General features: G+C 42.1%; 1 protein-coding gene across 1 annotated transcript in view; it reads right to left on the bottom strand.

Annotated features, from left to right (window-relative positions):
* ches1 (checkpoint suppressor 1) overlaps positions 1-21,826 on the bottom strand; it is a 68,123-nt gene that overhangs the window by 12,252 nt on the left and 34,045 nt on the right. Inside the window, exons 3-4 of the mRNA XM_058613447.1 lie at positions 9,640-9,791; positions 1,191-1,249 (exon numbers count right to left, since the gene is read on the bottom strand). Of these exons, the coding sequence (XP_058469430.1) occupies positions 1,191-1,249; positions 9,640-9,791 (211 nt within the window). The remainder of the gene's footprint in view (positions 1-1,190; positions 1,250-9,639; positions 9,792-21,826) is intronic.

The raw sequence follows: 21,826 nt of genomic DNA, 5'->3' as shown, positions 1-21,826 counted from the left end.
AGGGGCTGCGATGATTAATCAATTACAAAATGAATTAACCGTAGACTAGAGGTCGACTGTTATGGGGTTTTCTCATGGCCAATGCTGATTTATAGAAATCAGGGCAACCGAAGGCAAAGAGTTGTTGCTGAATTTTCTTCTTTTCCACTCCATTTTAACTGTCAATCATGTTTAATAATTACAAATAATACAAAAGAAACTTCTTTAACCACTTATTGAACAACATAGCTTATCTTATATCTACACTGCAGTGCAATAAGGTACAGGGTTTTCAACAAAAATGATGCGTAAAATAAATATTTAAGACATGAAGGTCATAAAAAAAATAATTTTAAAAAAGAAATGTGAGTTTTTGTGACTTAGCAACATTTAGTAAGTTTCTGAGAACAAAAATGTGTTTTTTTTTGTAATAATTTGCCAATTAATAAATAATGATTGGCCAGTTCTGATCATTAAGAAACTGAAAAATCGATGAATTGGTCATCCTCTAATCAACTATTCTGATAATAATCAGTTCATTAGTGTGTGTGTGTTTTTTCTAAATAATCAATGATTAAAACAAGTTCTCTGAGTTTTCAGCTTTTTGTATGTGAACGTTTTCTGGTTTCTTTGCTCCATAAAAGAAGGTCAATCATGAGAACTGAATCATTTTGGCTTTCAGGACAAAAATAAGACATTTGAGAACATCATCATGTGACATTTTCTGGACCAAACAAATACTCAATTAACCGAGAAAGTGATCAACGGAGTAATCAACGATGAAAATAAGTCAGTCGCAGCTTCTATTTTGCTCCCAAAGCTTAGATTTTTTCCCCTTGCTCACTTGCTGCATCTGCATCACCCTCCCTTTATATATATAAAAAAAACTTTTAAACACGCCTCCATAGAAAAGCATCCCTCCTCTGGAGCCAATCCAAGTGTCAGAACTCAGCACTCAGTATTCTTTAGGTGCACTTCTTTATAAAAGAAAAAAAAAAGAAGCAGAGGGATTTGGAATTGAGATGATTGGAGTTGGCACATCCATAGCGAGTGGAAGGAGGTGGTGGTGGGGGAACGGTGAGAAAGAGTTTGAGACAGTAGAGAAGCGAAAGAAAGAAAGAAAGAAAGGAAAAACAGGGGGATCTCTCTCTCTCTCTCTCTCTCACACACACACACACACACTTATAAGACTTGCAGGGGTGAAACTGTACCTTGTAGGAGAACTCCTCCGTTCTTTCTGAAGAGGGGACTCCCCGACCACAATGGAGGGCTGGAAATTAAAGAAGAGAGGATGGAGGGGGGGGTGAGAGGGAGAGCAAGAGAAAACTGGTCACTCATTTGATCATGTTGCAGTAGCCAAACAGACCAGCAGGCTTCATCATGAGGCAGATAGCAAGGCAGGAATTTGAGCCCATAAGCCAGTGCTTCTGATTATAGTGATTAGATTCGCGGGTGTCCCACTGTTGCCATTATTCCCTGTGATTACCTCAGAGAATTACAGCCTCGCCGCTCTAGTCCATGGGGGTAATTTCTCATGACAACCTCCCACCGTCCGCCACTGTTCCATTCATACACATTCATAAAAAAAAAAAAAATCATCATCATCATCATCATCATCATCAGCACACATGCATCGAACACGCGCTCGTGTCACAGGTTGTAGACAGATGTGCGTACATGTGTGACATGCTTCCACTTAAGCTGCAAACACACACACACACACAGAAGAAGAAGAAGAAGAAGAGGAAGAAGAAGAAGAAGAATACACAAAGCCAAGGACTCAGTTTACGTGATCATTGCACCACTAATGAGGGAGGTAATGATGGCATTTCTCACACAGACAGAGACATTTTCACTCACACACAAGAGGAGAAGAGACACAGTTCCCGTCTATAATTTTAAGACAAAGGGAGAAAGACGGGGGGATGAGGATGGAGGGAAAGAGCGAGGGAGAGGATGTGAGAGATTCCTCAGGTTGAGTGGTCTTTAGTTCCCCATTAGCCAACACGTCTGACTGCTCCTTTTTCTTCTCTTTTTTAAAAATCTCTGTGTGCTTTAGACGAGGCTGTTCTCACACACACAGTCGCTGAGCGTGGGGCTGACGACGTACAGTTTGGTCATATGTAAACACTCGGGCGTTCAGACAGGAGAGGAAACACCTGGTGATGCTGTGAACTCTGAAAGAGAAAGCCCGCTTGTTTTCCAGCGGTTTTCACTCATCAGGAGACTTTCCTTTGTGATGCGAGTCCTGTTTTATGTTCTGCTGAGCGGCTGAATGAGGGGAGGATTTGGACGTGTGCACTTGTGCGCTCTCACCTCGCCAGATGCAGGGAAAAGATGGACACATGCGTGCTCGCACACACACACACGCATGGCACCACGGGAAAAAAAAAAAAAACGAGAGCAGAACGCACATTTCAGCCCAGAGCCACCTGCTGTTGCCATGGAGAGTTGCCACATTGCGTTGCCACGGCGATAACATATTTTTCCTGCGCTAACAGCCTGTCTGTTTTCCCTACCACCCCGCCCCCCCCCCATACTGCTCCCTCTCCTTTTTCTTACTCTTTACTTCTGTCTCTCTACACATACTCTCTCTCTCTCTCTTTCAACAAATGGCTTCACAGCGCGACAGCACCTGCCCTGTGCTACTTGTGTTGCCATGGCGGCGTTCCCGTTGCCAGGGCAACGCTGTACATTTAATGTAGTGGGCGAGGGGCTAAACCCGTGGCAGACATCCCCCCCATCCCTCCCCTTAACATCTCCCCTCATCTTTTTTCTCCAAGGATAGAGAGAGGGAGGGAGGGAGGGTGGAGAGGATGGAAAGAAAGAGTGAAATGGAGTGAGAGAGTGAGAAAGAGAGAGAGAGCATCTCCCCATCTCCAGTGAGACACCCTTCCCTCTTCCTTCCATCCATTCTTCATTCTTCCCTCCCCTCCTTCTCCCATCCAGATGCTGATGGGGTGTGAAGGAATGCACCATGGAGCTGACCTCCTACAAGACCTCTCTGCCACTCTCTCTCTCTCTCACAAACACCAACACACAGTTTTTGATTGGAATTGCACTGGCGTACACATGCGTGTGCACAGGCTCGCACTGACACCCATTCATTTGGACAGCGTAAACAAAGCATTATCCCTAACCTTAACCATAACCAGTTAACACCTAACCCTAACCCTAACCTTAACCAAACAACAACTCAAATCATAGCCCTAAACTTAACCAGCTCCTCAGAAATGAGGTTGTGGACTTCTGGTCCCGACAAGGTCAGTGTTTATGCCAGAAAAGAGGCAGCAAATACAAGTACACACACGTGCATGAACTACGGGGGGAGGGTGTGTGTGCTGCGTGAGTTATTATGGTCCATGAAAAACCAAGAGGTGTAAGCGACAAAGAGTAGAGGACAAAGAAGCGTCATTGCTCTGCCTCCACACCTCCTTCCTTCCTTCCTTCCTCCACTGCCTCGTCTCTCCATCTCCTCACGCTGCCACTTTCCTCTCCCACTCTTCCATCTCCTCGTTCTCGGCGTATCGTCTCCCACTCCCGACACGTGTGGAACTGCTTGAGACAGCCCTTGACCTCGGCGTAATAGACACACGCCGCGCACCCAGTCGTTACATACATCACGCTGTAATATTCTTAACAGAGAGTGCTCTTCAGACGGATATGGCGTGATGTGGACTGAGGTCCAAGATATACATGAAGGGATTTATTCTTTCTAATTATTCTACTGAGAGAGAATTTACATTTGTGCTCACTGTGTTCTGATTAAATGACTGATTCCACTCATCTAAACCTTAAAGCTCACTAATATACTTTCTGTGCTATCAAAAATAATCAGATTGTGATACGTTTAAAGTGTTTAATATAGCACTGTAGTTCACAACAGTATAATGGGGGTGGTTTAATTAAAAATGATTATTTTAAAGCTTCTGAGCTTTTATTAACAATAATAATAATAACAATAATAACAATAATAATAATGATAATGATGATAATAATAATAACAATAATAATGATGATAATAATACTAATAACAATAATGATAATAATAATGATGATGATACTAATAATAATAATAATACTAATAATAATAATGTCTTCATTGGCATATTTTCATTAACCCCCCACAAAATATGTGCATGTAAACAGATTAATCTCCATGACAAGTATGAAAAATAGGAAAAACAAACAAACAAAAACAACCAGAATTTGAGTAATTTGAGTGTTTTCTATGAGACGTATAACTGCAGTGTGTAACTTTTAAATGTCTGATTCATTCAAAACATTGTGAAATGAGTTCACATGGTGCTAATTAAGCCTTCTCACCTTCACAAAACTCTCTCTCTGTGTGTTTCTAAGTATATGACTGAAAAAACAAATAAAGTGCCCACAAAAAGCTTCAGAAGTAAAAAAAATAACAAAAAAAAATCAAACTGCTGCTGCTGTAAACACACAAACACGCTCTCTGAACAGACTGCTTTTCCAGCTGAAGGAATCAGCATATAAAACATATTACATCATTAAAAACTCCACAGTAAGTGCTCACAATATTGTAAAACAAATGATCTCTGAGCTCTGTTGTTTACAGCCTTTGCTCAATCGGTGCCATCGCAGGAGGCTTGGACCAATCACAGGGGGCGACTCTGCTGGTTGCGTAAGAAGTCCGTTTGAATGGAAGGCTCTGGTAAAACTTCTCAGTAAACTTTTCCATGATGACATTAAGGTCTCAATCACAAGTTTCTTATCTTCTGTAATCAAGCAAGTGACAGGTTGTCACTTTTACTGGCTTTTCAACAACAACAAGGCAATCAGAGATGGCAGACTTCACCCCATTCACGCAACAAGCCTCTGGTGGCCTCTGTTGGTCATATTAGCAAGTGCAAGTGTGGAAGCACAAACAGACAAACAAACAGACAGACAGACACACAGAGCCACCAAAAACAATACTTCACTACCACTCTGTGGAGGGAAGTAAGTAGTCTGCGTACAGGTGCCTTTGGTGGAATGAGTCGGACAATAAACACAATAACACCTGAGTGAAGATGAGAAAAATTAATGAGATGAGGACAGAGACTTGTGATATGTGGATCACTCACCATGTTGTTTTTAAAAAAATCTTAAGTGGACATGTTTGGTTATCTCAAAACTTGATTTGTTATCCTACCGCTCTCAAATCCTCTGTTTGTAATTATTTTTACACACTGGAAACTAGAGCTGCAACTAGCAATTATTTTCATAATCGTTCGATCAGTGTTTGTCAAACATGGAAGTGACGATGTTCTCGAACGTCTTGTTTAAAATGATTCACTTATAATGAATTCTTCGTTATACGAAGCAAAGAAAAGAAGAAAATATTCACATTTAAGAAGTTAAAACAATCAGAAATCTTGTTTTAAGTAATGAAAAAAACTGATGTCAACTATCGAAATAGTTGACGATTCATTTAGTAACAGATTAATCCAGTAATTGTTTCAGCTGTACTGTAAATGTGTTTTTATTAATGCCATTGTATTAATGGTTTTCTGTTTTTAACCTTAAAAGGCACCTTAAATTAAATTTCTTATCATTATTAATATTATTAGGGCTACACAGTGGAGTGGTGGCCCTAATCCATGAATTTTTGCATGTTTTCACCGTGTGTGAAAACAATTCCCTCCCACAGTCTAAAAACATGCAGAGGTTAATTGGACACGGTAAACTGACCTTAGGTGTGAATGTGAGAGTGAATAGTGAATAGAGATTGGCACCAGCGGCCCCCGTGACCCTCATGTAGAGGACAAAGTGGTAGACAATAGATGTATTATATTATTATTTTTATTATTATAACCACCTTAAATTCTGACCTTCTGACCCCAACGACCTCAGCCTGCTAAATTATAACACGGAGCACTAAGTGGGGAATTATAATTTCCCAGAAACCTCTTAAATTCTCCATAAGTGCCTTCAAAGTTCAAAAAGATCCATCCCCCTACACTGCAGGATAACATCACATCAACATCAGCCCGCTCCAACACAAATGTATTTTATTGCTGCCCTGTTGGATCTAATTAAAAATCACGGATATCTCGTGGATGCACTTTAACATGTTTTGCTTAGAGAGAGAGAAAAAGATTTCTTTGGAATCTCTGGGAGGAGGAGGATTCATCATCGCTGTGTAATGGGCCAGTAGCTCAGTGTTGCTTAAAAAAAAAAAAAAAAAAAAAGGTTCAAAGGACCATACAAGTGGTTTTAATGTAGCCCATTAACAACAAAACTGTGAATATACTGTAAACGCCGTGCCTGTATGTTGCATCGAGGCCAGTCCGTATGGCTCATTTTCTACGTTCTATGCAGCCTCTGGTTTCTATTCATTCAAGTGCGATGTAATCATTTAGATTTCCTTTTATACGTTTTTGCAAAAGTTGCGGCTGAAAGCGGTGACATTTTGACAGCTCTTCTTTTTCGAGGATTCAAGGACGCCCGCGAGTCCCGAGAGTCAAGTGTCTGCTGCTTTCAGCTGGACAAAAGGACGCAAGAAATGAAGTCACGGAATGCTAGTGTTGTGATTTTGCCCTCTTTGAACTCAAGTTCACTCTGTGTTTGACGCTGAAATGAGCTTAAACACACTTGATCCCTGCAGAACCATACGACTGCCACCACCGCCTGTGTGCAACTGAAGATCATGATTAAGGATCATGGTTTTTCAGTCTCTGCCAGTCTCTGTTCATTCTCATATTGTGAGGAAATGAACGGCGACTAACGCTGCAAATGTTAGGGAACAAGAAAGTCAACGTATCATATCATTTATCTGTTTTTAAAACACTGTAAAGAAGAAGTACTGGACTCTCAAGGAACTTTTTTACGGATGGATCAAATAATAAATCCATAATTACCAGACAAAGAAAGGATTGTAAGTTAATTACCACCTAGTTATAAGCACCCATTTAAAAAAAAAAAACAGCAGACATCTGCAGCCCTAACTCATGACGGTGGTAGAGGACATTTTTCTCTGATTCACAGTGGCTGTGTGCGCAGTGCATGAAGGCATCCGTGCTGATCTGCTGCGTCTCACACACGTTTGTCATTCACACCAGGTGAGCGTCTCCCGCTCACCTGCCGCAGAGCTGCTGTGCAGCTGCTGCCAGGTTTTCCCACAGAGTTTGCCTCTGAATGTCACACTCGTCTTCTCTGCTCAACTAAACCCCGGGACTCTTCAGTGACGGTGCTGCACACACAGTGTTTCACAATAAAGCTTTGCTGAAAAGAATTAGTGGAGTCGGTGAACTGAGAGGCTGGAGTGCTCTTACTTTGAAAGAGTAACAGGACGGTGCTGTGTTTGTGACATACCAGACGGATATAGACGCTGTAACTGGGAAGAACGAGTGGTCAGTTTTCAAAAAAAAGAGACTCGCGGCGGCGGCGGCGGCGGCACACACGGGCAGCGTGAACGGTCTCATTACAGAGATACACTGTAACGTGCCGCAGAGCATGTGGAGGCGTTTAAGTCACATTTAGACTTTAAGAATCATATCGAGCTCATCTCCACTCCAGGTGGACGTCAGCTCCACTCTCCAAACTCAACTCTCCTCACACTCTCTCACGTTCCCCCCACAGCGAGCCACAATGCAAATGCACAACCTGCCGTCTGCACCACTCCTCCCCTCGCTACACCCCCCCGCGCCTCCCCTCCCTCCACATCCCCCCAATTTGTTCCACTTCCCCATACCTCATTGTTCAAAATGACACTTTTACATTTTATGGTGAACCAATTATTCTGTCTTACACAGTCCGCTGGCTCTGCAAGCCAGCCTGCCCGGATCAACTGGGGAGCGGGGTGGAGGGGAGGCGGTGGTCTTGGGGAAAATTCACAGACACAGAAAGGATGAGAGAGAGAGAGAGCAGAAGAAAAAGAAAAAAGACGACTAATGGTACCTCTCACTAACATATCCACAGGGATGTGCAAAAGAGTCGGAAACCAAGAAGTTAGAAAAGGAAGAGGCACGTGGGTGGAGGAGAGGTCAGTGTGCGCACATGCCTGTGTGTGTGAGCACGCGAAGGGGCTGGAGAACGGGGTGAACGTAGACAAAAGAGGATGTAATTGAATGATAAAGTGGTGGAGGGGGCGAGTGAAAAGAGTGGGGGGAGAGAGAGTGGGGATAAATCACAGCGGGGGTAAATAAAGAAGACGGAGTAGTGGGCTTCACCGCGAGTTGTAATGTACGCCTGAGGACGAGCGGGAGGGTGGGTGAGATATTAAAAGAGGAGACAAGAGAGTGAGAGGAGCGGAACGGAACGGAGGAGTGTTAGGAGCTGCAGGAGAGGCAAAACAAGGGGGGTGGACAAGATGAGTCGGTGTGTGTGGGGGGGGGGGGAGGTGAGGAGGGAGAGAAAGAGGGGAAAAAAAATAGAGGCAACCAGTGCTTTACATGTGATGTGCCTGAGGGGGGAGGGAGATCGGAGGAGAGACAGGAGTGTTGTTGCAAAGAGGGAGAGAAAAAAAAAGAAGAGGGTTTGAAGAAAGGATGGGGCGGGTCAGCTTTATAATGCCCGGGGCAGGTGGGAGGAGAGGCGGAGGTGGAGGAGAGCACATGTGTCATGCGCCTCGGAGACGCGGCGAACAAATACTTTTATCATCGATTGACGCGCTGATGATTAAAAGCTGCAGCGTGTGACTTTTTTCTGATGACTTTTGTTGTTGTTGATGTTTTCACTCTGCCTCTGTTTGCTCTGCGTAAACTGGAGCAAAGTTATTTTTACTCTGGGTGTAAAAACGTGAGGATGAGCTTAAATCTATATCACAATATCTCACCATGGTACAGCAATAACATATGTGATGATATGTTTGTGTTTATATTGATACTGAACGATATCATTCTTCTTCTTTTCGGCTTCTCTCGTTAGGTGTCGCCACATTATTTATGCAAAATGAATCTAGAAATATGAAAAACAGACGTTTAAGTGGCCCTCAGGCTCCTAAATCCTTATTCCTAATATACACACACTCAGCCATTTTTTCCTTTCAGAGAATCGTTCACTTCACCGTGCCACCTGTTCAACACCGGGATGATTGTTTGAGAGAACTGATCATTTTAAGCATAATCACTGCCCCTAAATTGCCACATCATTTTAGCAAAAAAACATAAAGTCCTGCTCAGAGGTCAAACATAATCGTGCCAGTAGTAGATTTAAAAGAAACTTAGCCTCCATCAAACAAACTGACGGTGCCGCTGCTGCAGCCGTGAGTGAGTGTGAAAGAAAGAAATGAGGTTGAAATTGTCACACTGAGTTAAATGCAAAAAGACATCTAAAGTAAAGTTGTCAGAGTAACAGAGTGGAGGAGGAGGAGGTTGTGGTCAAGGTGAAGTGACAGTCAGAGATTGACAGGAGAATATTACAGCCTTCACTGGGACATGTTGCATTGTCAGCTGCAACAGAGACGATAGCGAGGAGACACCGGGGTTCAGCCGACCCACTGAGACGCATTTCCTCTAAAAAACCACTATAAGGCATCGACGGCTAAACTAATAAAAGTAAGTATACTGGATGTGTATGTGTGTATCGTGCCAAGAATAGGAGACCGGGGAGGAGCCAGGAAACATTTATGAAAACCTTGCTTACAGTAAATGAGTCTCTCCATCGATGAAACAAAGTTAAATCAGACAAACAGCTGATCGCTCTTACCTGTGGTGAAATGTCTGAGGCAGGGTGGGTGGAGAGGTGGAGGGCGTGGCCAGGCCGGGCGAGTAGGGATGATACGGCGTCTTCTTCAAGGCCTGGATCAGATTGTGCCTATACTCCGGATCTATGGACCACAGGGAGCCTTTGCCTATGCTCTGGAGGAGAGGGAGGAGAGGAAGGGAAGAAAGGAAGACAGGAAGGAGGAGGAGGAGGAGGAGGGAGGAAAGTGAGGGTTGGAGAGGGCAGAGCGAGACAGATGAGAGAGATGTTATTGGATGTGCTATCTGGTCCCTCAAAGCACATCACAAACACAGCACACAACAGCACACTGGCCTGAGCCAACAAGTCCAAAAGCTCAAACATGGGCTCAAAGTACAGAGTGTGTGCTGGATTCTTATTTACCAACCTGTACACACACACACACACACACACACACAGAGTCATGCTGCATTCCCACTGAGATAAAGAGCTCGAGAAAAACGACATTCCGGGCAACTTCATGTTCTAACACTGATGAGTTTCTGCCTCATTCACCCTTCAAACAAAAACAGCCCCCCCCCCCACCACCACCATCAAAATCATCTACACAGTATACAAACATCCTAAGGAATAAAAAAATGAGAATTAATGCATCCCTCAATCTGCATCACTTCACTCAGTATCTTCCAATCCTCTGCTTTTCCCCACAGTGAAAAAAAAAAATCATCTTTTTTTTTGGATTAAGACACAGGGAAACTCTTTAACTTTTTTTTCCCCCCACTCCAGAGGTGCTGATGGTGTGTATTTTTAGATCAAAGCTGCCTCCCGCTCACCTAATGAAGCTGTCGGCTCCCAAACTGAGTGAAACCAGCGTATATGGATTACAGAGAGGGGAGGGATCTCAGATGGGCCGCCGTGAAAAAAGAAAACACACACACACATACACATACACACACTCCCCGCCTCTGTCTCCCACAGCCTTCTCCGCGCTTTCATCTGCCTTGTCATCGGAATGTGGTGAAACGCAGAGCTTGTTTACGGCACCGGCGAAGAAGGAGAGAGAAGGAGAGAGAGAGAGAGAGAGAGAGAGAGAGAGAGAGAGAGAGAGAGAGAGAGGGAGAGAGAGAGGGAGAGAGAGAGAGAGAGAGAGAGAGAGAGAGAGAGAGAGAGAGAGGGAGAGAGAGAGGGAGGTAAATATAAAATTAAAGCTGTCCTGCTTTCGTGTTCGGCTCACTTTGTAGTAATCTGTGGTATGTTACAGGTACAGGCTAGAAGGTGGGGAGATGTCAGGACTGCAGGCTTCTGATTTCTCCAAATACTGCAAGGAATCCATGGAGACGTCACATGTGCCAGTGATCTGCGTTAATTGGAGACACAGTCGAAAATCTGAGGAGCTTTTTGTGTTGAAGTGAATGAGAAAAGGAAACGCTAGTGTGCCTAATATTTTGGCTGACCAATTATCGGGCCGATATTTGACAATATTTTATATATACATATATATATATATATATATATGTATATATCTATATACATACATACACATATTTATATATATTGGATCCAAAATGAATTTCTTTTTAGTTTTTATAGTTTTTAAAGAGCTGTTTCATGTATTTAATAAATAATAAGAGAAAGCGAGAAAGAGAGAGAGCATTAGTGTGAAATTGTGCAACTTTTTGTATTATTAAACAATTATACTTCACTAGATGGGGGTAAAAAAGAAAATTGGTCAAAAACAGCTGTATGTAGTAAACCCCTGATCGTTCGACCTCCAAGTTAAAGGGTCAGTTCACACAAATAATGTAAACAAATGTATTTTCCTACTAATTCTAAATAAATATAAATAACATTTCTGCACTAAAATGGTTTGTAAAAAAAACCCTACACCTTGGTTGACATCAAATTCAAGGACTTTTCAAGGGCTTTCCAGGACCAATTCCCTCAAATTCAAGGACTGAATGTGCTGACCCAGCTTAAGATGAAAGGGCAACTTGTATTGATTTGCAGCATGCTCTGCATCTGCATGCTCTGCATCTGGCAAGTGTTTGACCTTGGAGATCTTGGGAAAGTCAGTCTTTGTAGTTTTCTTTAGTGAGACAGAGATCTTGGAATTTGCATTTCCCAGGTATCACTTTGCTTAACGTTACTCGCTCATTGTTCTGCATGGAATCTCACATCAATGGCGGAGAGAGACAGTGGACAGTGTCCACAACACCGCTGGTAATTATGACTCCACATTTGTTCTGAGTCCACGTACATCAAGGGCCCGTAAAACAGTAGGTGGCCGTTGTAACAACCTAAAACTTTTTTTCTTGCACAAAATTCAAGCACTTTCAATGGCCCATGCCTATTTAGGGCCATTTTCAAAAACTTCCAAGGGCCTTGACATTTTTTTAATCAACTTCACAAACTTTCAAGTATTTCAACAACCCGGGGGAACCCTAAAAAAAAAAGAAAACATCCGAAGAGCGAGTTTGTACCAAAAAGAGACAAGAAAAACAAGTTATTTTCTGTTTTCTAACCATGTTAATGATATTAAAGTCATTTCTTTTGCCACCTCCTCAGGGTTCCTGGGCCAACTGTTTTCACACATCTAAAAACATACTTGTAAGCATGTGGGAAAGTTCAAAACCTCATGACTAAGAGTGAAAAAAAAAGTTTTAAAAAGCATCATAATCACATATACGGCAAGACGCACGTGTAACGACACTTCACTTTAACGTTTTTAGCGCCACATTTGCCCCTTTTCTTTTTTTATTTAATCAGAGAATCACCTTAATCACACCTCCAGTGTGATTACCCCTCACCTCAGGTGAGCCTGCACATTTTTTCTTTTATTCCTTATTCCTTAACCTAAAGTTCTCTTTTGCCTCACTCACGTTTCAGAGAACCGGGATAATTCCTTAACCCAAAGTTTGCAGGGAGCTGTCCGACTTTCTCGCTTTCCCTTCATCAGTCATGATGTAAACATGCATCATTCTGTGTCTCCACAGACACTCAGTCACACAAAAAAACATAATGATTTCATGTCCTTTTCCTGCTGCTGTGGAGGTCATTTAAATATTCAATGTTAATGCAAAATATTGATACAACTTTTCCCAACTTTTGGTAAAAACCATATTACTGCACCCTCATTATGAGGATGATACCGCTAAATAAATAAAGGACTTTACACTTATCACTTTAAATTGCTGTGCACAAACTTTGACTGGTCGTGTAAATAGACACTCACCAGCCACTTTGTTAGGTACACCTGTTACACCAAATTACACATCAAGTAACTCAGCTTCCCTATTCAAGCATCAGAATAGGGAAGAAACGTGATTTCAATAAACCTAAAATAACCTTTTCATTAATTGGGGTTCAACTCTAAACACTTAACACTAGATATGTAAATGAGTAGAAACGGTTTTATTATCCCCCCCCCCCCAAAAAAAATGTTATTTTAAAACTGCATTAACTTTTCCTGGATTTTCTGGATTTTTAACCTATTCATACAGGTTATCCTATTGAGACTTGTCAAATATGATTAAGACATAATTATACTTTACATTTAGTCACAAAGACATGGCCGTCTTAATGTAATGGTGGCCTAGGACATTTGCACAGCACTGTTTATATTGGTCAAAATCAGTAGTGAAAATCATTTGGATATTAGAAAAAGCATAGATCCAATAACACCCTAAATATCACATAAACGCTTCACTCGTCACAGGCTGTGCAGAGAGACGTGGCCACAGCTGCTGACACTCAAACCAAACATCAGAGTGGGGCTGAGAGATGAGCTATGTGACTGTGAATGTGGCATGGTTGATGCTGCCAGACAGGATTGTCTGAGTATTTCAGCAAAACCATCTCTAGTGTTTACAGAGCACGGGTCTGGAAAGAGAAAAGAAGAAAATCTCCAGTAAATGCCCAGAGAACTGTTGATACCGGGGGTCAGAGAAGAATGACCTCACAAAAGGAACTCAAATAGCCACGGAGGCACAGAGAGAGGACCATCTCTGACTGTGCCACACATTTAACCTTAAAGCAGCACAGAGACCACACCGAGTGCCACTCCTGTCATTGTATGTGTGCCTAATAAAGTGGCTGCTGTGTACATACTGTATATAGTAAAATGAGAGGACATTGCACCTCTTATAACACCTTGTAAAACCCAATCAAGTCTATTATGTGGAGATAAGAAGTAGCTAGTGCCACAGCGTTCTCTGTACTTTAACTAAAACAAGTGTAACTTAAATCATGGATGTTTTAAAGTCCGAAGAAATTGATAAATAGTTTGTAAGGAGAAGTCATTTGGAGTCATTATTCACTTCAGTTGAAAACTAAACTTAAAACTGTTTAGTTCGGAACAGTTTGATGAACTTATTTGCTGAATAAATAGTTTGTTTGATGCCAAGAAATGTCATTTTTATACGCGGATTCCTATTGTCATTTAAAGTATTTCTCTTCTACGCACGCACACATGCAGTTTATATACCAAACTATATCAAGTGAAATTGTACGACACATTACTGTCAGTATCATTTCAAAGACAGACTAATTAAAAGCACGGATATCTGCTGCTCCACTTGTACTGCTGCAGGCTTCCAAATATTGGATTTAATTAACCCACACGTTTATGCCCAGTACCTGCTTTTTTTCCCCCCCACTTCTTTCCTCTCCTCTCCTCTTGTATTCTGTTTCTCATGAAAGACAACCAGAGCCTCTCTTTTTTCCCAGCGTGTCCTAACGTGCCCCTCACCCCTCACCCCATCACCTGACCTTGTAAGATCTGCAAGACGATAAAAGCACATGTGTGGACGGATGATTTGTGTCCCCCCCGTCTGGATCTTTGCATTAGTATGTCATTCATTTTGAACACAGGCCATATGCACTGTGTTTTGTTGTGCATGTGTGCATGTGTGTGTGTGTGTGTGTGTGTGTGTGTGTGGAGTTCCCTGGGGAGTGTGATATTACCCAGCGTGGTCTGCTCCTGGGAGTGCTTCTATTACTGCCAGCAACGCCTCTCCTGGAGAGCATGATATTACACACACATACAATCGCTCCCACAGAGGTGACCCCCACTGGGCCAAATTTCCCCTTGCACCTCGAGCCTGCCAACCGTTTGTATAAATGTGTGTGTGTGTGTGTGCACGTGCACCAACTGTCTGCCGGGCTTGCCAGCCGATTAAATCAATACCCTGCTCAGAATCTCTGTCTGCCTATGCCAGCCAAGCAACCAATCAAAAGGCTAAACACACACACACACACACACACACCACTGTCAGCAAGCCAATCACAGGGCACAGCTCACAGAAAGGGTCTGTCATCTGGGTTATAGCAGTCGCCTTGGAAACAGGCATCATCTGGAAGCAAGAGGAGGTGAAATGGACTTTTCATTTTCTGACAAATTCACAAAGTTGAGAACAAGGCAGCGTGTCTCCGAATCGATTGGCACAAAAAAAAGAAAAAAAAACGTATCTGAGGTCAGGGATGGGGTTTTTAAGTTTTTCTGAGGGGGTTTTTGAACTTTGATACAGACTTTGAAACGTGTACTTCTTTGAGCACCAAAGCAGGTGAGAGTCACGCCACAGTCTGGACATCCACCTCAACACTCTACATCTACATTTCTATTATTTTCAGTGAGGTTTTACTCCTCCGAGGTGGATAATGTGTTTATTCTGCAGCACATACTGGGGGAAAAAAAGTCATGTCTGGAGCCGACAAGCAGAATTAAAGAACAAATAATTCTCAACTCCTTCTTAAATAAATACCTCCTACACGGTGAAACCTAAAGTGAATAGAGACAGCGTTGGACTGGAAAACTGCAAGTTTAAGCAAATCCTACACTCAAAAGTGATTTAATTGTATGTATCTGTGTCACTACACGAGTCTGTAGTAGTTTTGATGTGAAATGCAGTCGCGCAGAAAAAACTGCGGAAGGTCTGCGGGTAAAAAGTGCAGGTGTCTCTCTTTGTGATGGAGAAAACAAACGTAAGAGTTAGGACATGGCACGTGTGAAGAGGACAAAAGGGGAAGAGAGAGGACAAAAGAGAGACACAGAGAGAGAGAGAGAGAGATGATTGCGTGTTGCCAACATCTGTTTCCTGTGTTATATAAGCTGTGGGGGCTGGTCTCCCTTGGAAATAGGAGATATTAAAAAGTCCTGCTGCCGCTGACCTCGAGACTAGCACTGCATTACTGCTACTGCATTCCTGACTGCATTATTTATATATCATTTCACATGTAGTGTACATTAACAATCAATACTGAGAGCACACAACTCCCTCTCCATTTAAACACTCTATGTCATGAAACGCCTTCAGGGTTAAAATCATTTTAAAATCAGTTTCAAAACCTTTGTAAACCCTAATAGATTTTGAATTTTAATACAATTTTACCTCTATTGTTTTCACACAGTAATGCTGAAATAATCATTTTTTTTTCTCTTCACCCCCCTGATACCAGATAGTTCTCTACACTTGATAATGAGGAGAATATGAATTCCTGTCCCATATTTCAACGCCAACAGAAGAGGAGTCAACAGGATTTGTCCTCCGGGTGTCATAAATGTACCACACCTAACGCGCTATTTGTCACTTATTTGACATAATATGAGTGTTGCAGAAAGTGACAGATCAGTGACATGAAGCAGAAAATCATGTTTTAAAGGTACAGGAGCAGGAGGATTTGGCATTATTTATCAATCACTGTTGGACGATATGTCAGCGAAGTGATCTGAGAGAGAGAAAAACACTTATTTACTTCATGTAGGCTCCTAATAACCTTTTTCTCACAGCAGATATTTGTTGATAAACATTAATTCGGGTTCCACTCCAGATTTAAAAGAGTCAGGGTCGTGCTATAGTTCAAGTGTAAGTGTTATTTTAACACTGCTTTCATGTTTCCTGTATTTTCTGGGTGTGGTCCAATAAAAAGATTGAGACATCATTATAATGCAATGGTTGACTAAGACTTTCACACAGTACTGTTCATATAGGTATCGGTCAAAATCACTAGTGATCGGAAAAGTCATCTGTGATCAGTTTTCAGACAAAGAAAAACAGAAAACAAGCTGTGAAGAGAGACGTGTTCCACCAACGTCATGTGACCAGAATGTGAGTGAGGAATGCACATGGCTGCTACACTGTGGTCATCATTTGAGCTATGTAGATACATTTTAACCCTTTAACACCGAGCATATCGCAGACGACGCGTGGTATCGGAAAAATTACGGCCGTTTATTTCACTCACTCTGTTGCGTCTTTGTCGCCAGAAAGGGAAAAAGTGGGAAAAACGTCTGTACATAGTTTCAATTTTTTGGGCTAGTTTTACACATTGAGACAAAAACTAACTTTAAATATGTTTTGTACTGTTCAAATTTCAAATTTAACATGCAAAATCTGGTGTTCAAGTATCTGTGTTTTTTTTTTGTTTTTTTTTAATAAAACGTTTTGTTTTTCTTCATTTTAAATTGTTAACCCTATAAAGCCGTTTGTATCATAATTGCTTCACAGGTTTCTGAGACCTATATCTTGTCAACACGATCAATTATTTCCCTTTTTTTAAACACAATATTTTTTTTTTTTTATTCAAATGAACATTGTTGTGAGCAAAACATTGCCAAAAACGCCGAATGTAAACAAAAAATATCTCATAAACAAAATGATATGGCCATTTTTTTCTTTGGAATTCGTTACAAAGTTTAATAAACATCTCAGTTCCAAAAATGTTGAATTTTGTGCCAGGCTTTACAGGGTTAATACACTATTTTAATATGCAGTGAACTGTAAATCACTGCCAGATATTGAAAGTTATTCTGGAAAACTAGGCAATAGCACTTCATCACAGGACATTTTCTGCTTAAAATAAGCAAAAAAGGTCCAGATTGACATTTTGAGACTTAGATGTTAAACGGTTAATAAACTGTATATAAAAAATAAAAAACGAGGGGGGGGGGAATGCTAAACAGCAGCAGACAGAGAGTGGGGAGAGATGGAGGGACTGCCTCGAGTCATCTGTCAGGTGCGTCTGTCTGTGCTCGTCTGATGAGAGCAGCTCAGGACAGAGAGCCTCAGTCCCACGGTCCCCAAAAAACCAGAGTACTTTCACAACCAGAGATGAAACTCGACAATCAACTAGATTTCCAGTGATCCTGTCAACAGCGGCTTTAACACTTTAATAATAATCCACTGCGTGATCCCAACAGTCAGTGTCCACCATGTGACTTAACCTATGCGACTAATGAAAACTGTAATTTTATCATAAACGTCCACAGATGGAGTAAAAGCACCGACCTTAGCTGTGTTTAAGCCCGATTAACCCCCGATGATACCCGGGATCTATCGTTACCTACTGCACATTTACAGATAAACACAGGATTAATGGCATAGAAGCACTGCTATACAGTACGTCGTATACGGTCAGTGCAGATTAGAGGATACAAATGTTCCAAATGGCACAATTGAACGCTGAGTTTCTGAAAAGAGGAGAAACAGATGCGTGCGGGGGGGTATTTCCTCTGATATAGTTGCTGTTTTGTGCTGGTTCTGTTCTCGTTGAAGACCGTTTGACAACAAAGACACTCTCAGACAAGCGAGGCCTGTAACACGCTGCTTGGACAACAGGCGCAGGGTAAAATGTGGAAATTTCTGCCACAGGTGTTATGAATCGACTATTCTTCCACAAACCTGTCTTGCATGTGGATTTAATTTAGCTCAACGCTTGCCCTACTTTCTGGTTCTCCTGCAGATTTCATTTCTTTTTTTCTTTTTTTTACTTTTCAGTTTTTTCCACTGGATACTGCAGGCGAGTCACAGATAAGGTTCTGTTTTCCTCAAAGATGGAATACGAAGGAGAAGTTGGCAGGTCGAGTCTTACCCCGAGTCTTCACAATTCACATGATTCAGAAAGCAAAAAAAAAAAAAAAAAAGGACGCCTGCGATGTATGTGACACATTAGTGGCAACAAACTCGTATATATGCTGTCACTGCGCAATTAATTCCAGTGAGGTCACTCACTGTGGTTTTGCTGCTTCTTTGGTTTGTCTGTGGCATCTTTTTCTTTTTTTTCTTTTCACATTTGGGAAAGTTCTCCAAGTACACCAAGTGCCAGTCCTACGGGAGTTTAAATTGTTTCCTTTTGGCTGGTTATGGTACCAAACAACAAGGCTCGTCTTCATATTCATGAGTCACGGATAGAGAGACAAACATGTTACTACACAGAGGAGGAAAAATAACCAAATTAAAATGCCTGCCACAGTCTGTAGTCTGCTTCTTTTTTTTTTTGTTAAAAGTAAATAAATAAATAAATAAACAGCATTAGGTCTTTTTTTTTTTTTGGCAAATGTGAAACAGCAGACCAGGCTGCAAACACATTAACATATCTCCATTTTGATGTGGGTCAATATGTTGCAGGCATGAAGCGACATTAGCATATATTTGTTTGGCTCCTAAATAATTAATTATATTCCTGGCTGCATATTTCTCATGTGGTAATGTTGTCACTCAGACACGGTGGTGGTAAGAAGTCAGTTAATTACACTATGACCAAAGTCTGAGAGAAAAACAACAATTTGTGCCTTACTTTGTGAACAGCAGACACGCAATTTGACACGCAAAAATGATGATGAATGCACAGCAACGACAAAGCATCAGTGAGACGACACGACGTCACCTCAGCTCACCTCAGCTCACCTCAGCTCACCTCGCCTGCTGCAGTTCACGCAAGCAAGCGCACGAGGAGGACGCCTCTCGTCTGAACAGGGAAAGGTCAAGTTGGAGGTGACACACTTAAGTGCAACACGGAGAGACTTCATAGTGAGTCTTAGATTACAAAACTGCCTGTTCTCTCTGCTGTGATTTCATAAGAGGCTTTGAGAGATATATCACGGCGCGCGTGTACGTGCACGGGCGCGTGCGCGCTGTGCTTTTACGACACAACACTTGTCATTAAGGCATGTCATTCAGCGCAGTCAAGAATCCTGTTTGTAAACAAAGCCATGGCAACCGTGGGACTCGCACTCTCTCACAAGTTTGCACTCCCACAAGCAAAGGCTGACACGCGCGCGCGTGCATGCGTGCACACATGCGCGCACACCCACAACGGCGAGCTTTTTCTGAACTAATCCTCATCTGCCTGGATATGACCCAGAAATACAGTCACTGGAACAAATAGGCCACTGTCATATTAATCTCCACCTCTGTAAATTGATGGAAATATGATTTGGTGTGTTCACAGTCAGCCATGTCTCCTCACTTTTTGTTGTTTTAATCTCTCCATCCCCATGTCTCTCCCTCACAACAATAACTTAACCTGTGCGCGACCAAAAACTGCCTCCCTGCGTCTCTGCTTTTACCACGGCGAACAATGAGGGGAACATAATGCAGCGTGAAGACAAAGACCCGAGGCCCTGTAATTGTACGCACACACATCCACGACGACATAAACAGGTAAAAAGAGGACGAAGCAAAGCGGCGAGAGAGAGAGAGAGGATTCGTGTGCGGGGATTCTCGGCGAAAAAGCTCCGAACGGAAGTCTTACTAAAATTACAGAGATTCTGTAATTGCAGCTTCAGATAAAGCTCAACACTTGGCAGGTAGAGTAGGAGTCTGCAGAGATGTGCCCTCATTTCTACACTCAGCTCTCCTGCGAGTGTGTGTGTGTGTGTGTGAGTCCTTTTTAAGCGTTCATGCATACTCGCATGTGTGTGCGCTTTCACGTATGTGCGCACTTGTTTGCTGGTGTGTGTGTGTGTGAGAGAGAGAGAGAGAGGGGAAACGATTTGAAGGGTTAATTATTGTGCTGTCTTAAATGGTGTGCAGTGACAGAAGACAAGACAGGGTGTCCTTGCCAAAATCACCTCTACACATGCTGCTCCACACACACACACACATACGTTGTTGTCCTATCTTTGTGAGGACAGGTTTGAGGGTGAAGACTTGGTTTTAGGGTCGAGATGGGAATTAGATTTGGGTTTTTTTTTGTTGTTGTAAGGATAAGGTATAAAGTAAGGGAATGTTTAATGCAAATGAGTGTCCTCTCAAAGCTCACACACACACACACACACCTAAGTCAGTAAAGCCAAATCAGTTTTCCTGTTGCTACAGCAACAGCATACTTTTATGTCAACTGCAACCTAGTTACTATGGAGATATGTATACAAGAGAAACTCTGTGCCGTCGTAGTCAAGGGCCAGATGACAGCATAGCGTGAGGGATTGTGAGCACGCACACACGCACGCACTCACTCATGCACGCACGCATGCACGCACACATGCACGCACACACACATTAACACACAGCTCACTCAAAAGGAAGAGATTCACATGCCGGTCAAGGAAAAGCATAAAATGCTCCCATATCCTTCAGTACAATTACAATCAGCTAAACATGCAAAGCAATAGTCCTGGTCCTCGCTGTTTGTCTCCCCCCCCACCCACCACACCCCCACCCCCAGCACCCCGAGGCAAGATGAAATCTGAAGTCTGCTGGCATCTGTGTTATTAAATCCTCCAGTATTAATTTAGCACTAATTGAGTGAGGGATTTGCTCCCCGTTTACCCCGAGTCTTTAATGGAGAGAATATCCAGATGAGAAAGGCGGTATGAAAAGGCTGCATCGAGACTTAAATCAGAAGTGAAACGCTGTTCCCACCGGGGGGAAAGCTCAGAATGACAGAGTGAAAAAAAGAAGTATGAAAGCAAGGAAAATCATCAACTATTGATAAGGCCGATTCTGGTACAGCTGTAGACAAAATACGGAATAAGTTAGGCTTCAAGTGGGATATGTCTGCGAACGGCTGATAACTGTCTGGATGTGAAATAAGTTATAACCGCACACGTGATTGATTTTAATGAAAAATGGGCCTGTATTTACCTCGCGGCAGGCGGAGGAATTTTACCTGTCAGGATTGAGAATGTGATTGAGGAAGACATTTAAAATATGCTGCTTTAGTGTCGCAGCTCGAATTTGGGGGGAATTCATGTGTCCCGCTCCATCAAAGAATGGAATAAATGATTTTTGTAAAAAAGAACATCTTCAAAACATAAATATCTTAATATTAAAATGTCATATTAAATATATTAAAGTTTAGCATTTAGAAGGGTTTGTAGACTGTGGAATTGCCTTTTAAAAAATGTTTTTTATAGCTTTTTATATTTTAAAGCTACATCACTACACAAGATCCTTTCTGGAATGCAAAGGCCACCGTAGTTCTCTGATGCACT

The sequence above is a fragment of the Solea solea genome, chromosome 17 (genome assembly GCF_958295425.1).
Source record: "Solea solea chromosome 17, fSolSol10.1, whole genome shotgun sequence".
In the NCBI taxonomy this organism is placed as follows: domain Eukaryota; kingdom Metazoa; phylum Chordata; class Actinopteri; order Pleuronectiformes; family Soleidae; genus Solea; species Solea solea.
This window is presented reverse-complemented; position numbering and strand designations above follow the sequence as displayed.